The sequence below is a fragment of the Symsagittifera roscoffensis genome, chromosome 2 (genome assembly GCF_963678635.1).
Source record: "Symsagittifera roscoffensis chromosome 2, txSymRosc1.1, whole genome shotgun sequence".
In the NCBI taxonomy this organism is placed as follows: domain Eukaryota; kingdom Metazoa; phylum Xenacoelomorpha; order Acoela; family Convolutidae; genus Symsagittifera; species Symsagittifera roscoffensis.
Window position 1 is genome coordinate 40189082 of NC_087063.1, and position 15914 is coordinate 40204995.

The window sequence follows — 15914 nt, forward strand, 5'->3', positions numbered from 1 at the left end:
GGTAAAAAGGTGTTAGATCGTCTGGGCTTAAGTACATCCGACCTTGTCCAGGTCAAGCAGCGAATGCACGCCATCAATGGGGAAAACACTGATTTTCTGGGTGCCCTATTCCTGCGTTTATCTGGCACGAACCCGCCCACAGGCCGGAAGGCTACAACAGCGGCCATGGTATATGTGACAGAGTCTACTGACCTGTTCTACCTAAGTCGCCAAGCCATGAAGGAACTGGGTATTATCAACGATAGTTTTCCCGTTATCTGCTCCACTGCTTCCACTGGAATAGAAGCGCAACCCACATCTGGTTTTGCCCCTTGTGGCTGCCCAGTTCACCGCCACCCACAGGGCCGTCCTGGGAAACTCCCGTTTGCTCCGGTCCCGGAAAATATCCCGAAGATGAAAGAATGAAACATTCGCGGCGTCTGCAATCAATAAATACCCTCACCAGCCACTGCTACTCATGTCTGGTGACCAATTAAAATCCACGTGGATCCAAACGCTACCCCCGTCGCTGTGTATACGGCAGCTACCGTGCCCGTGCATTGGCGTGAGCAGGTTAAAGCCCAGCTTGACCAGGACGAGGCTCTGGGCATAATCGAGAAGGTTCCTCCGGGAGTGCCTACAAAATGGCAAGCACGAATGCACGTCGTGCCGAAACACGACGGCACGCCACGTCGCACTGTGGACATGCGCCCACTAAACACCAACTGCGTCAGTGAGACACAGCTTATTGTTCCTCCATACAAACAAGCACGCATCGTACCGGCGGGCACATGGAGAACTGTGACTGATGCCTGGAATGGCTACCACTCAGTTCCACTCGCTGAGGAGGATCGGCATCTTATTACCTTTATCACGGAATACGGCAGATACCGATACAAAGTGGCACCTCAAGGTAACCTGGCCTCGGGGGATGGCTATAACCAACGGTATGACAATATTATAGCCTCCATCCCCAGGAAGACTAAATGCGTGGACGACGCACTATTATGGGACGAGTTGCTGGAAGTACATTGGTGGAGAGTTACTGACTATCTGACGCTAATTGGTAACAGCGAAATTATCATAAATCCAAAGAAGTTCCAGTTTTGCGAGCGTGTCATTGAATTTGCCGGCTTCCTTATTACAGATGACGATGTGAAACCACTGCCAAAGTATCTGGACGCCATAAAGAATTTTCCGCGACCCACAAACGTTTCTGACATACGTGCTTGGTTTGGACTCGTCAACCAAGTGTCACACTACGCGCAATTGACAGCACTCATGACCCCATTTAAGATGAGATTGATAACAACCGACTTCTCTCTTTTAAGGAGAAGACGATGTCGTGGAGATTCAAGATAGCATTTGTGCCCGTCTGCAAGATCCCTGCGCCAGACGCCACTTCACGACGCCCAGATGACAGAGCCGAGGAAGATGAAAACGAATCTCACTTTATTGCTGCGTTAAACGCCATGAGGGCTGTCGATGACATCGATCACGCCGAAGAAGAGATTATAGCCGCCGCCAGGTCCGGCTTGGCCAAGTTACACGCTGTCACGTGGGAGCGCGTGCGAGATGAAACCTCTCGGAATATTCACATGCTCCAACTTATGAACATGGCCGAAAATGGCTTCCCAGACACGCCCCAGCAAATGTCTCCTCAGTTCCTCGGTTTTTGGCGTTTTCGAGACAGTCTGTCAGCAATAGATGGAGTCATCACATACGGAAACCGCACTGTCATTCCGCCAAGCCTCAGAAGTGAAGTTTGCCAGCATCTTCATAGCGCCCACCAAGGGGTCACTCAGATGATGAGCCGAGCTACCGCGTCGATATTTTGGCCTGGAATCACCACGGACATCCAGGAGGTTCGTAAACAGTGTCGCATATGTGACTCTATATCACCCAGCCAACCGCATTAATCAGCCGCCGAGCCATTTGTTGCGGTGCTACCCTTCCAGGCAGTTGCAACCGATTATTTCAATGTGCGGGGAAAGAATTATCTCCTAGCTGTTGACAGGTTTACCAATTGGCCCGACTTGAGACAGGCAAGCACAGCCACCGCAGAGGCCGGAGCCGCTGGTCTGATAAAAGCGTTGCGGCAATTGTTCGCCCAATTTGGTGTACCAGAGCACTTGTCCAGTGACGGCGGACCGGAAAACACATCGCACATCATGAAGGATTTCATGTCGCGGTGGGGTATCACCCATCGATTATCTTCAGCTTACCATCCCCAGTCCAACGGCCGTGCAGAGGTTGCGGTAAAGGCCATGAAACGTCTTCTTGTGGACGAAAGCGGAAAAATAAATACAGATGCCGTTATGCGTGGCATGCTTCAGCTCCGAAACACACCAGAACGTGACAGCGGCCTGTCCCCTGCCCAGGTGCTTCTCGGTCGTTCTCTTCGTGACTTTCTTCCTGCACCACCTCTTTTTGCAAACAGAGTGTCCGTTTTTGATGAAACCAGCCCGGTCAATCATCTTTGGAAGGACACATGGCGAGCGAAGGAAAATGTTCTACGTGCTAGGCTGGCAAAGCCGGTTGATAGACTAGACAGGAATACACGCAAGCTTGCTCCTCTGTTTATAGGAGACTCAGTTAGGATTCAGAACCAAAGTGGCAATCACCCCAACAAGTGGGACAAGACTGGCATTGTTATTCAGATAGGTGACAATGACCAATACATCAGCCGGTTGGACGGTTCCCGCCGTCTCACTCTACGCAACCGACGCTTCCTGAAGAAATTCCAGCGTTTTGCCGTCCGCGCAGAAGGAGAAGTCCGTTCCATACATCCACATCGGGAGCCACTCGACACTGATTCTTCGCCCTCTCTGGAAACACCTACATTACCCGATGATTATATGGCGCCCCAAGGAAACCAACACGATATCATCAGCAAACACAGTGTGCAGGAGATCGAGGAGTCCGCCACTCCTGCTCCAGTGGACAAACTACACGAAATCGGTCGAACCGGCCGCACCGCATCTGACTTCGTCAACCCTCCCGCTAGATCGGACATCACATCACCGGAACCGAAAGCCAGCGATCCACCCACATCACACCCAGACGCATCGCCAGTACCAACCCAAGTAGCTAATCCTGCGCTCGATACTGTTTTAGGCAGACCAAAGAGGATCCGCCGCCCGCCTCCCAAGTTTGGGGTTGACGATGCATGGGCGACAGGCGCCTTCATCACAAATCCTAAATCAGGGTCCTCGTATGCGTCAGTCGTTAAAGGCGCACCGTGCCAATAAGGCGTTTATTGCGCCTCCAAGGACTTGGGGAGATGTCCGAGTGGAAGGACCCTTGTTATGTACTCTGTTTTAACGTTTTGTATTTGTAACTTGTGTTAACTAATTGTCACGTCTCTTGTCGTTTCAGAATTAACATTGTGTGAAACGGATTGATGTTTTGACACATTGCATGCTTTTGCAACCTCAATGTGTTGATAAACAAAACTAAATTAACCGTGTTTGGACTCCAACAGAAAGTAAACTTTCAGAAAGTGTGCTTTAACTCGGCCCAGAGACTTCTGGAACACGTTGTTCTCCCAGCAGGAACATATGGCCTGAATACATTCCTACAGATCGACACAGATAAGTTGGACGACCATATAACAGAATTTGTGGAATTTTCTGGCAGAAAGGGGCTGGAATCTCTGTTTTCAGCTCCACGAGACTCCTTCTTGAGAACCTATACTTCAACGATTACCTTGGCCTGAGGCAGGCCAACACGCGACATAGACGTATCTTTGCGGTATACTACACCTCGGGATGTCATAATATTATATGCACTAAAATTGGCTGTAAAACGCGAAATACATGATATTGTACAGGAAAAGGGGTTTACAGCGTATATGGACTGCTTCTACCGACTTTGTGGGCTCCAGATCGTTGATGAGGATCACATACGACACTGCATCTCCTTTACAGAAAGCCAGGATCTACCTGGAAGACTCATCAATATCGGGTTGCCGCCCAAGCAACTGTGACATCGCGCTTCTACGTGCCAAGACTCTTGACTTGACTGACTCTTAACACATTCCATGAGCACTTTAATTATACTTTTCATATTTGTCTTTGTAAGACGTACAGTTTACCAATTTACCTTACAAACTGAATCCAGATGTTAGTTAAATTCAATTCAGGGCATAACTAGTAAGCTAAAAGTTCGTGTAAAACAGTTTGAGTTCAAGTCCCAAGACGCCTCCGGATTCCTGAATCCGGGGAAATAACACCATTATTTCCTCTCCGGAAGGCTTGTTTCCACCCTTCACCGTTAGCATGAATGGCCTTGCAACGATTGTAGCTACACAATCGTTGCAACTCGGAGTGGTCTCTGCTAATACTCTGTCGTTTTTCTCTATTTCGCGTCGTTTTTCTCACAACTGTCGTGGTTGTTGTTTTCGCAACTTCTATCGTTGTTCTGTTTTTATTTTGGATTTCTTCCAAAATGGCCGTTTTTGACGTTTCTCAGAAGTGTGACGTCACAAGTCGAATTTTAAAAATTTAAGAATTTCCGAATTCTTCAGCCTTCACGATTTGTCCAATCGTCTGAATAACACTGTTAATCCTTTAAAACCGCCAATTCGGAAGGTTAGCTGCTAGCCCTCCGTAGCAGTCTTTTCGTCATTTCTGGTCGAATGTCACAATGACTCCTGTCTGTTGGGTCTCGGCGATGGTTGCTGTCTGTTGTTTTACGCACTTCTTTCGGTGTCTTGCCAAGTTACTTCTATTGATAACTTTGTCACACTTTCCGCATGCTCCTGGTACGGTTCCGCTACAGCTCTTCAGGTGATTTGTTAGGTTCGCTCAGGCCGTCAACAATACGCACTTGGGGCAATTTCTCTCTTCTTCTCTGTCCAACTTATGCATCTTCCTCATGTGAATCTTCATTCCCAGGTGATTTTTGAGGATCTTGTTGCACACTGGGCACTCGTTCGTTTCAGAGTCAATCTGGCCTCTCTGGTCTCTTCTCGTGTCCTCTCGTTCCGCTTGTTTCTTTCCTCAGTTCTTCATGTGCTCTATTCGTTCGTTCTCCATTGTTCTCCACGATCTTCTGTTCATGACCACTTGTTCCATGTGATCTAGTTCCACTCCTGCGCCCTTCAAACAGTTTCGCCGGTAGTCGATTGCTGTTTGTCGTTTTCGTTTAGTCTATCTTGTTTGGTCGGTAGGCCAGCCCAACGCAATTTGTTTCGTCATCTGCTTGTTGTCCATTCTGAGGACATGTCCAATTCTTTCGTTTCGTGATCTTCGTCTCTAACATGGTCACTCCAAGTTGTTCTCGCACTTCGAACATGTTGGCTCCTTTCTCGGCCATCTCGATTAGCGGCGGGTTTTTCTTGTCTGACCATATGTATCGGTAGGTTTTATCCACTGCTCTCTGTATCTGATTTAATTCACTTCTATGCCAAGGTCGGATTTGTGCATCGAACAAGGCCGTTGATTCTGCACACGCTTCTTTTGCCGAAAGTCTTTGCTTAATCTTTATCTACATCTAGTTGTCTTTTTATTCTTCATCGCAGATTTGCTAAGTAACAACGGAGTTTCACTTTCAACCACATCAGTAGTTATTTTTACCTTTTTGCCAGCTAAAATAGAAGGAAACAAACAAACAACAAACAAACAAAAAAAGAATTAATTCCCTTATTAATAATAAGGCATAATTTATATAAATAGATGAACAAAACTAGGATCTACAGAAAGAGCAACGGCACTTCAAAAACCAAGTGCATGAGTTTTCACGATTGAAGAGTTTAGAGCGCTCTAGTAAGAAGTCTTTGAGGGTACTGCGAAAACGGCGCAAAGAGGTGAAAAAGTCGATCTCCGTTGTTTTCAGCATGTAGTTCACGGCACGTGCTGTTCTGTGGGTGAAGAACGTCTCGGTTGACCATCTTCTTGCGGGTTTCACTGTCATCAACGTGCTGGATCTTGATGTCGTCACCTTAAAATAATAATACACAGCAAAAGGGAGTTCTGAGTCGCCATTTAACATTTTGTGGAAAAGGATAAGGTCGTTAAATATAAGCGTGAAGGATATGGGAAGCGAATTCGTTAAAGAAAGTTGCTTTAAATAGGGTAAATGACCTGTAACCCAGGTAAGACATTTCCTGTTGAAATTCTCAAGCTTCCTTAACATAGTTAAAGAGGGAGACCACACAGGACTAGCATACAATAAAATACTTTTAACACAAGTATTGATGAACATGAGTTTAACAGAAAGTGGAATGTGATATGGAATAGAACGTTTGATAAAATGAAAGCTTTTATTGCTCGATAGAAGTTTTTTTACTAATATGGTTTGACCAAGTAAGATCAGAGCTAACAAGCAGACCAAGGTCTTTGAGTAAATTAATAGAATGAACAGGTTGGTTGTTAACAAAAATACAATCAGGAAATTCGCCATTGAATATAATGAAATTGCACTTGTCTTTATTGATTTTAAGACCATTCAGCCTTTCATCTCCGCCAAAACGAAACCATCTTAAACCCGGTCCTCGAACTGCAGCTTTCTGGCACTTTTCTGACAAACTACTCAAATAACACTCTATCCACTTCGACCCAGCAACTGTTGAGCTGCACGGCACTGCCGAAAACTCCTGCATTCTGTGCCTCACTCTCTTGAACCTCATTGTCTTGTCTCAAAGCGCCTGTAGAAAGAGATAATTTTTCTGCGTGATGACCAGTTGTCTCGAAGATTTTCTTCATGTTTCCATTAGAACGAGGACAATCTTTCCTTAAATGCTGGACTCAATCACAAGAACAGTGCCTCATCCGATTACCTTCCGCATCTGACTGATTCATACTCTTCTTGTACCAGACTGACTCCCGCTAAACTGGCCTATATTTCCGTGAATGTTAAATCCATCTCGAAGAGAACCCCGTTTTGCGAGGCCATGCCCATTTTCTCGTTTCGAATAAGCTCCTCCTCGGACAGTCCAAGCCGCATTGACATCTTCAGTCCTGATAGCTCGTTCGGTTGACTCCGGTCTGCAAGACTATTCTACGAAAAATTTACGCTAAGATGCTTTGGTCCGAGCCAAAAGAGTTCTTTTAACACTCGATAATTCACAGCTGTCTCCAAAATGAACTCATTCATACCTGACTTCATGAGGAAACGATTTAAATCCACATACCTCTCATACACCTCAGTCAACTCATCTTTCTTAAACAAACCATCCATAAACGCAATTGTCTCATCAATCCCATTCTCATCTTCCAACTGTTCCAACGTCAAATCAGAGAACAATTTATCTTTCAGATTTGAAGAACTTCATCCGGAAAAGCCAACGCAACTGCTACTCCCTTTTTTCCCCAAATCTGTAACTTCACACCACGTTTTGAGTTCGGTGACATACCGATCATACGGTTCTTCACATTGTCGAAATTAGGTGGATTCTTCTATGTAGACATTACTGCTGCTGCCACTAGTGAAGGCTAGTATTACACCCTTGAATACACTCTGGGCAGAATATATATTAAACAACCATGTGATCTAGAACAGGTAAAATATCAGAAGCAATACATAATTAAAGTCATATTAAGACCGTCAACAAGGCGTCACCTGTCTGTGTAATGACATTGCGGTCAGCTTGAGAGTAACGACGTGTAGGGCACTGAATGGGTTTTGCATTGTCAGTTAACTCAATGATAGGCTCAGGATCAACTTTCAACTGACTATTTTGTAACGGCTTGTCGAAGCAACCAGAGAACTGACCTACAAATCTCAATTCATTTAGGAACACTGTCAATAGCTAAAACAATCTCTCTTCCCTCCGGCAGTCTCTACGGTAATTTTCGAAAAGTGAGCCATTGGAGTTTTGATCCTGCCGCAGATTGCAACGTTGCGGTGTTTGTGTTGTTGTTGTTGTTGTTGTGGCGGATTTTCGCAATGCGAAGGGATTTCTCCCCATTTCTGATCATGTGTGGTAATTCATTCTGCAGTTGTTGCATAGACAATAAAAGGTCCATGAACAGGCATTGTTCTCTTGATAATGTTGTACAAAATAGCTCCACATATGATCTAATAATCTAGCCTTGAGTCCTTCGGGGTTATTGAAATCAATATTCACATCAGAAATATTTGCTCTCATGCACGCACGATACCAGAAATTATTTCTTTCTTTCTCAGTTTGTACTTTCGGTAGAGAGAATCGTAAAGCGGAACCAAATGCAGAACCTGAATCCACCAGAACGTAACCAGCTTATTGTCAATGCAGCTCGAAAGCGTTTTAGCCACAGAACCGTTTGACACGCACGCCATCAAAGAGTCTAACACAGAGATCCCATACTTCTGCCGACTGCTGCAACCTGGTTGTCTCGTATTTTTTTAAATCTTTGTCAACTGCTTGACCACAGTTAACAAACTACCGCAAAATGGTTAGTCTTGCCGCATTTGGAACAATTTTTACCCCATGCATGACTATCTTCTTTCCAGGAATGCTTTTTATTCCTGTCACAATACCTGCATATCCACGTCTTCGAGAAGGACTGTGCAATGTTACGATCGGACGTGTTCCGCTTGCCTCTGAAAGCGAAAACACCCTCTGAACTTCCACCTATACCAACTTGCTCGGTTACACTTGCTTACAGGTGCTTGGCCTGTGTGATAACCTGCACTGTTGCCTCATCCATCAACAACAACTCTGACAAAGTTTGGATCTCGCAAACCCGAATCGTTGAGCCCGTTAGTTTTGCAGGGTTACTATTAAAATAGTTATTAACTTGCGTCCGGTGAATGTTTTTTTTTCAAAGCAAGCTTTTAGTCTGATGGTGAGATAGATTTATCCTCGTCGAGGTGTTTTATTTCATTATGGTATTTTTCAGCCAGATTCGGTTTCAATTTTCTGGATATGTAGTGTGAGTGTGTGGCGTGGTATTCAGCTCAATGTGGTTGGTGAGCTTTGGCTAAGAAATGTTTGCGCAGCATTTCATTGTGTTTTGACTGGCAAGTTTTCGGTTTTGCAATGGAGATGCTCAATGGGGCTCATTGTGCAGCCAGTTGCAATTCATAGAGCAGTGTTTTGCTTTGCTGGGTTACCGATGTACGATTGCCTCTCAGTGGCGGTTATCACGCCATGTACATGCTGCATGGCCCAAAAATCGTACCACCTCTACCGCAAATGTCATCAAACGAAGCATTATGCAACTCATTTTACTGTTCTCTGTTCGATTTTAAGTGGTTTAAATTTTTCATAAATGTAATGTGGAGAATGGCGTGTACCGTGGGCTTAAAATCCCATCAAAAACAGTTGACAACTTAACAGCTGCTGTCTTATTTGCCGCTCACCGCGGTTGACAACTGCTTATTTCTAGATGAGTATGAAAAATATCCGCAGACTGCGGTTCTCCTATTTTGGAGGCATTTCTGAACTCGGAATAATAAAACGTTCTTGCTCGACACATAGTACTCTCGAAACAATACTGTATAATGACAAGCCATCTATTGAGAAAATGTTTTCGTCTCATTTTGTATCGTTGCCAAAGTTTGAATCTATCGGAGATTGTATTGCAAATGCTAATGCAAATTCCTGTATAGCAAAAGCATCTAGGAAGCCACCTTCGTTTGCTCTTGCGCTCTCCGATGACATTTATGGTGTGAGCGAAGAAATAACATCGACATTGAAGAAAGAGAAAGACGGAGTGAGCTTGCTTGCTAAAAAGTTTGGAATTTGGTCGAGTGCGACTGCCGAAATCGAAAATTTTTTAATTGCCGTGAAACATGAAAATGGAGCATTTACAACTTTGAAATTGAACACCAAATCACCAGGAGTAGGAGTCCTTTTGCTAAAAGATAGCTCGTCACATGAGCTTTCAGTAGTGGGATCTTGTTTGGATGTTGATTGGAAATCTCTGCATAATGATACTCTAAGTATACATGAGAATATCCGTTTTTTGAAACGAATTATAATGGCTGAAGTGTATGTACATGTTGATTGGTGTAGTGTTTAGATGTAATGGATGACGTTGGTGATGTTGTGAATGAAATCAGACAACGGTACTGGGTAAATGTGTTGACTCTTACGCTGCAAGAGTTCAAAAATGCAATGGAGCGCAAATTCGATATTTTGAGTGCTACGATTTTGAACGACTGTTTGTGCAAGTGTTATCAGCTGGAAACTTTGATTTCGATTCACATGCCATTGTTAGAAGAAAAGCCAAGAATTTGTTTCAATGATAGCGTTGCTATTAAGTGCATTGGAACGAAACTGCTTCGTGAGATTTTCAGGTACTTGGTTTTAAATTAGCTAAAACGTTTTGTGCTGTAGTTGTTGCCGCTGTTTGTGTATCCTCGTGGACTTTTGACAAACTTCGTTCAATTTTTTCGGCCAATTTGAGCATCTCCAAATATAAAAACAAACCTTGAGCGTTCTTGCATTTATAAGGGCTAGAGCCTCGATAAGTGTTTGAAGGTTTTTAAGAGTCGATGAACGTAGTTCAGACTCCTATATAGGTAGCGATTAATTTTTTTTTCAGGAAAAGTATGTTAGGCTCAACTTTACACTATCGAACAGCAAAAGTATAAAGTTAAAAACCTGATCGGCTTGCAGTTTCAAAAATGGGATTTAATTTTCAGATTTCCCAGCGAAATAAAAATTTTACGTATTCATCCAGTTTTCCTAAATTGGGTTATTTAAATAAAAAAATTTCCAATAATGAATTGTTCTAGAAATTCAAAGAGCTTAAGAGCATCTATTTTTTTCTGTTTACTTGCGTTGATTGTCTCTTTTCCAACTGTCTGTATGTTTTTATTTTTCAGTTGTTCTTATTAGCCCGTTGTTTGGTGCTGGTCCGGTATGTTCTCCGAACTCAAGGAACGTTGCGACCTCTGTCGGCCGAATTTAGAAATCTATTGGGGTCAAGTTTGGTCCGTTTGGCGACAGTTAAATAAGTGTAACGCGTGTGAGGAGCAGGGCAGAAAGGACTTTGGGTCTATTCTTTTCATATAAATATTTAAGTAGGGGCTGTATCCTGATCTTATTTGGAAGAGGGTGTGCCTAGTCGAGCGTGGGAGGGTCTGTTCAGTTTTCGAAACTTCTGGGACTTTAATCTTTCTTCAATTGACTGGTCCATTCAAACCTCAGAACCGCTCCATCAATGTATACTTGACAAAATAGATAAATTAAGCTTAACTCAAACTGTTCATTTCAAAACAACGAACGCTAATATACTTGACTTAGTCCTTGTTAGCAACCAAATTGAAATAATCGACACCCTACCACTCGACGCATTTACTGCACCAAAATCTGATCACAAACCTATTAACTCAATAATCCGCATAAAGGAACTCGAGAAAAACTCCACATATAGTAAAACCAGTTTCTATAGCTATTGCAAAGCTGACTTCCACGGTTTAAACGAGGCGTTTTCAATCAATACCTTCTCACCTTACTGCTGGTCAAATGTTACAAAAATATTCGAACTTTGGTACGAATGGATTCATAGCTTTCTGCCAAAATTCATCCCGCTTAGAACTCAACATAGACAAACTCTTCCTCCGTGGATAACTCCTGAGACGTCAAATTCAATGAAACGTCTGTCAACATTACGCAAACAAAAAGGTTCACAATGTGCCTCGGTGATTGCAATGAATGAAAAGGTACAAACCGCCGCAGAGAATAACAGAAGCGAATACGAACAACATCTGTCTAACTCGCGTGATACTAAAGCCCTGTTTAAATACTATGGAAAGTTCCGTAACTCAGAACTACCTGCCGTCATGAAACTTGATAATTCAGTTGCGAAAACCTTGCCAGAACAAGCTAATCTATTCGCCAAGTTTTTTAACTCAGCATTTTTAATCTCTTCTCAACCATCCTGTCTTGAAAAACAAGAGCACTCAGTTAAACAAATAATTCATAATATAGAACCAGGCAGGAATCTGATTGCCAAACTGTGTAATGATCTAGATCTAAGTAAGTCGAGAGGTCCCAATCTACTACCTCCTGTTTTATTTAAGCGTTGTAGTGAATCTTAACGCCCTCTCTCTACCATATCATATATAAAGCACTCCAGACCTGTTGTTTCCCTGATCAATGGAAACACTCTATTGTCAGCCCAATATTCAAAAAGAAAGGAAGCAAGGCCTCGATAAGTAACTACAGACCAATATCACTACTTAATATTGCCACCAAAATCTTCGAAAAAGTTCTTTTCATCGATCTATATAAACATCTAGAACCTATGTTGCACAACAACCAATTCGGATTTCGCGCGAAAAGGTCAGGGATCATCCAAATGCTGCTCTATCTTGATACCATATATTCAGCTATAAGCAAAAATGAAGAAGTAGACGTAATATATACCGATTTCGAGAAAGCTTTTGACAAAGTAGATCACGGTATTCTGATTGATAAGCTCTACTCGCTGGGAATCAGAGGCAAAATTTTAAAACTAATTTATAACTACCTGACAAATAGAACACAATGTGTCAAAATCAAAGACTGTCGGTCCCAATCATTCTATGTCACAAGCGGTGTTCCTCAAGGATCAATCCTCGGGCCATTGTTTTTTCTTGTCATGATTAACGACCTATCAAGTGTATGTAAACATTCCACCAGCTTTCTATACGCAGACGACGCAAAGTTCTTACGAATTGGTACACTTAACGCAGATTTTCAGAAAGACCTAAGTAACATCTTTACGTGGACTCAACAAAACCAGATTGCGTTCAATGCGTCAAAAGGCACTCACCTACCGGTTAAACGTACCACAAGTAGCGACTTCTACTTCGACTCAATTTTAATTAAGAAAGTCTCAGAGGAAAAAGACCTAGGAATAATTGTAAAATCGGATCTAGGGTGGACATCGCATATTAAACTTAGAAGAGGAAAAGCCCTCAGCACTCTATGCATGCTGAAGCGCAACCCACTGCCTCTTAATACCAAGACCAAACTTAATCTGTTCAAATCCATGGTAATTCCAGTTTTGCTATACGGCTCAGCGTGCTATCAATTGAACGTCGAAGAAATGAAACTCTTAGAAGGTGTTCAACGCAATGCATGCAAATGGATTGCAACAGATCCTAATTACAAAACGTCGCGTCAGCGTCTAGGAATACTGCCTTTACCCATGTACATTCAGCTCAATAATTTACTTCTACTATCTAAAATCCTCAATAATCACTACGACTTCAATTTTTCTGACCGTTTTCCGCCAAAAAATGACCTAGCTAATACAAGATCTCGTTTATTTGAATGTACACGCCCTGCAAAAATTTGTTTGCGAAAAAAAATTTCTGGTTTCATGCAAAGAGGCTGGCTAATTTGGTTCCTCAAAAAGTGGACTTTACCAACACGATAGGACTCAAAGAACGGTTGCTGCAATGGATGTGGGAGCATTTCGAGAAAAGATTCGATGACTCCAACCCCTGTAGCTGGAAAATTCTGTGCGACTGTACCCGAAACAATTGCAGAAATATGTCTAACTAACTTAACTGAAACTGTGGGGAAACCCCTTACGTACGCTAAATTCATATTATTATTTTTATGAACGCTTTTAGTTGGTTAAAATCCTTAAAAGAGTCACACACATTTGCTTCTAGTAAAATTAGTTCACGTTCCGCTTTATAAGAGTTTAAGATGTTCTCGCGTTGCTGATGGGCGGTCAAGGGTACGCAATATGTATGCTAAAAATAGAAAGGGCTTATTGGCAAGTAAGTCCTGAGAACAAATTTTGAGGCTAGGAGTTTGTGGTGATTTTTGATGTTAAGTTATTTGCACTCGGTATGCAGGTGGTGAATGGGGCTCATCTTTGTACACTATTTGCATTTTACTTATGGACGTATCACTCGCAGCGTGAGACCAAGCTGGACAGGCGTAGTCCAGGATTGGTTGATAAATTTATAAAATTAGTTTAGGTCTCTTTTGATTGACCCCGGTTTCATACATTCAGCGCCTTCAGAACCAATATCCTGCTCATGGCTCTGCTTTCTGTGCGTTTGCAGTGTTCGATAAAATTTAGGGAATGGTCAAAAAAGACACCAAGAATATTAAGATGCTTTACGAGCGGCAAAAATGTTTAATACTTTGTATAATTGGGGTCAGAGGTAAACTCTTCAATATGCGAGGTAAACGACAGAGGAGCCCTTTGTAGTGGAAATTTCGAGTGATCTACTTGTTAAAAAAAAGCCGTGCAGTCTGTTAAGATAATTACTTGAAGTGTCAGAGGCATCTTTTTATGTTGCGTGATTGGACGAATAGGTGAAAATTATCGGCATAAGACTGAAGGTTGACTTCTGGGGGGGGGGGGGGGGGGGCTGAGTTGGTTGCAGCATGCGCGTAAAAAGTAAAGAGTGAGCCAGAGAATATAACCTGGGGGAAGGCTGTACCTTCGATCCTGGATGAAGACTAGGCGCATCTAAATTGCGCTTGTCTTTCTTTCAGGTACTTTGCAAGCCATTTAGTTAAGCTATCTGGCACAGTGATGCCATGAATGGGTTCCATTAATGTGCGATGGCAGACCATGTCAAATGATTTGGATAGATCTAAGGTGGCCAGCAGTTCTTTCAGGTAGTCGTTTTCGATTAAAACTTAAAATTAAGTTTTGATAAAGCCTGAGTGGAGTGGACTATTCGAAATCCGTGCTATTGGTCAGCTTTAGGGAGAATCTTTGTAAGAGTAGGTTAGGTCAGAAATTCTAAAATCTCTTTGCTGGGCGTAAAATTGTGACTGAGAGGTAAGATTCCGATAGTTTAGTGTCTTCGGTTAGTTCTGGTAGAGAGACTGCTTATGAGTTCTTCCAAATTATAGAAGGTAAAAAGTTTGTGTTAAAAAATGGATGGCCTTTTGTCCCTCATGTTTGCAGTGTACCGTGAAAGGCCTTCTGGGAAAAACGCTTTTGATGATTTCGCTGCTTTGATTGCCTCTTCTGTGTCACAGGGGGGAAAAGTCATCGGATCTCTAGGCGATCTCAGTATTTTTTTTTGATTTCTGGCTATTGTTTGCTAGATTTATGGTTCCGAGTTTCGTGTATTGAGCGTTGAAAGCTTTTGCTATTTGTTTAACCTCTGATAAGTTTTCCCATTAAAAGAGATTGCATGAGATCCTGCAACAGATTTAATTCCATTTAAGTAACGAGCCATTTTACAGAACTTTTGTACGGCTTGTGGTGATTAACCTTGTCATTTCTCTTTTTCTTTTTATCATGAAGTTTTTTAAAATTGGGTTTGAGGGGTTCTCTACTTTCATTCTCTCGCACTCCTGTGCTTGTTTCGACTGATAAAGCAGGTGTAACAAAACGATTAAGTCCTGTCGGAATATTGCACCGGACCACCTTTAGAATTGTTTCGTAAATGTTTTCGGCGACGTTGACTTCTTTCATATAAACAATTTTAAAGAGATTCTTATTTTCTTCAGTGAACTCTTCTCAGTTTGCTTTGATAAAATTTAAGAAAGTTTTGGCAGTAAAAGGAATGTCCTCCGTTAGAGGGAAACTTATTTAATTAGGTAGATAGTAGGACGATGGTGCTTAAGATAGGACAAGGAGCTTGAGTGCTGAACGGTAAACGAGTTTGAGTGTGATCGCTCAAAGTGGGTGAAATCAGAGTCAGTAATTCCTCCGCCTGAAAGACGCCTCTATCATCCTCCGCTATACGAGGAGCTGATAAATAGAAGCCTTATAATCTTTTGGGAAGCTACTGTGAAAATTTGCGAAACGGAGGCTTTGGTTGTTAGCCATAATGTTGAAAAACTGCTCCTCCATAGTCCAGTCTTTCACTCTTTGCAACTCTTCGCGGAGAAGTGAGTTGTCTACGGCCGTGAGTAGTCACTTTCCCCTCTAGGGTGGTACTTTCTGATCATAGTTTAATTTGGGCCTAGCGAGGGCGTGCGGTTTTTTTTTCAGTAAGTTTAGTCTCTTGAAAAACTGCGATATGGATCCGGTATTCACACAAGTGCAACAGTTTCTGGTGCTTTGAGTGATATTTAATTACAGTTC

The 15914-nt window shown here is 42.7% G+C and overlaps 1 protein-coding gene across 1 annotated transcript in view; it reads left to right on the forward strand.

Moving 5' to 3' along the window:
* The window catches only part of LOC134839156 (palmitoyltransferase ZDHHC9-like), a 326560-nt gene that overhangs the window by 294468 nt on the left and 16178 nt on the right, over positions 1–15914 (forward strand). Inside the window, exons 2-3 of the mRNA XM_063854612.1 lie at positions 9294–9849; positions 9930–10206. Of these exons, the coding sequence (XP_063710682.1) occupies positions 9294–9849; positions 9930–10206 (833 nt within the window). The remainder of the gene's footprint in view (positions 1–9293; positions 9850–9929; positions 10207–15914) is intronic.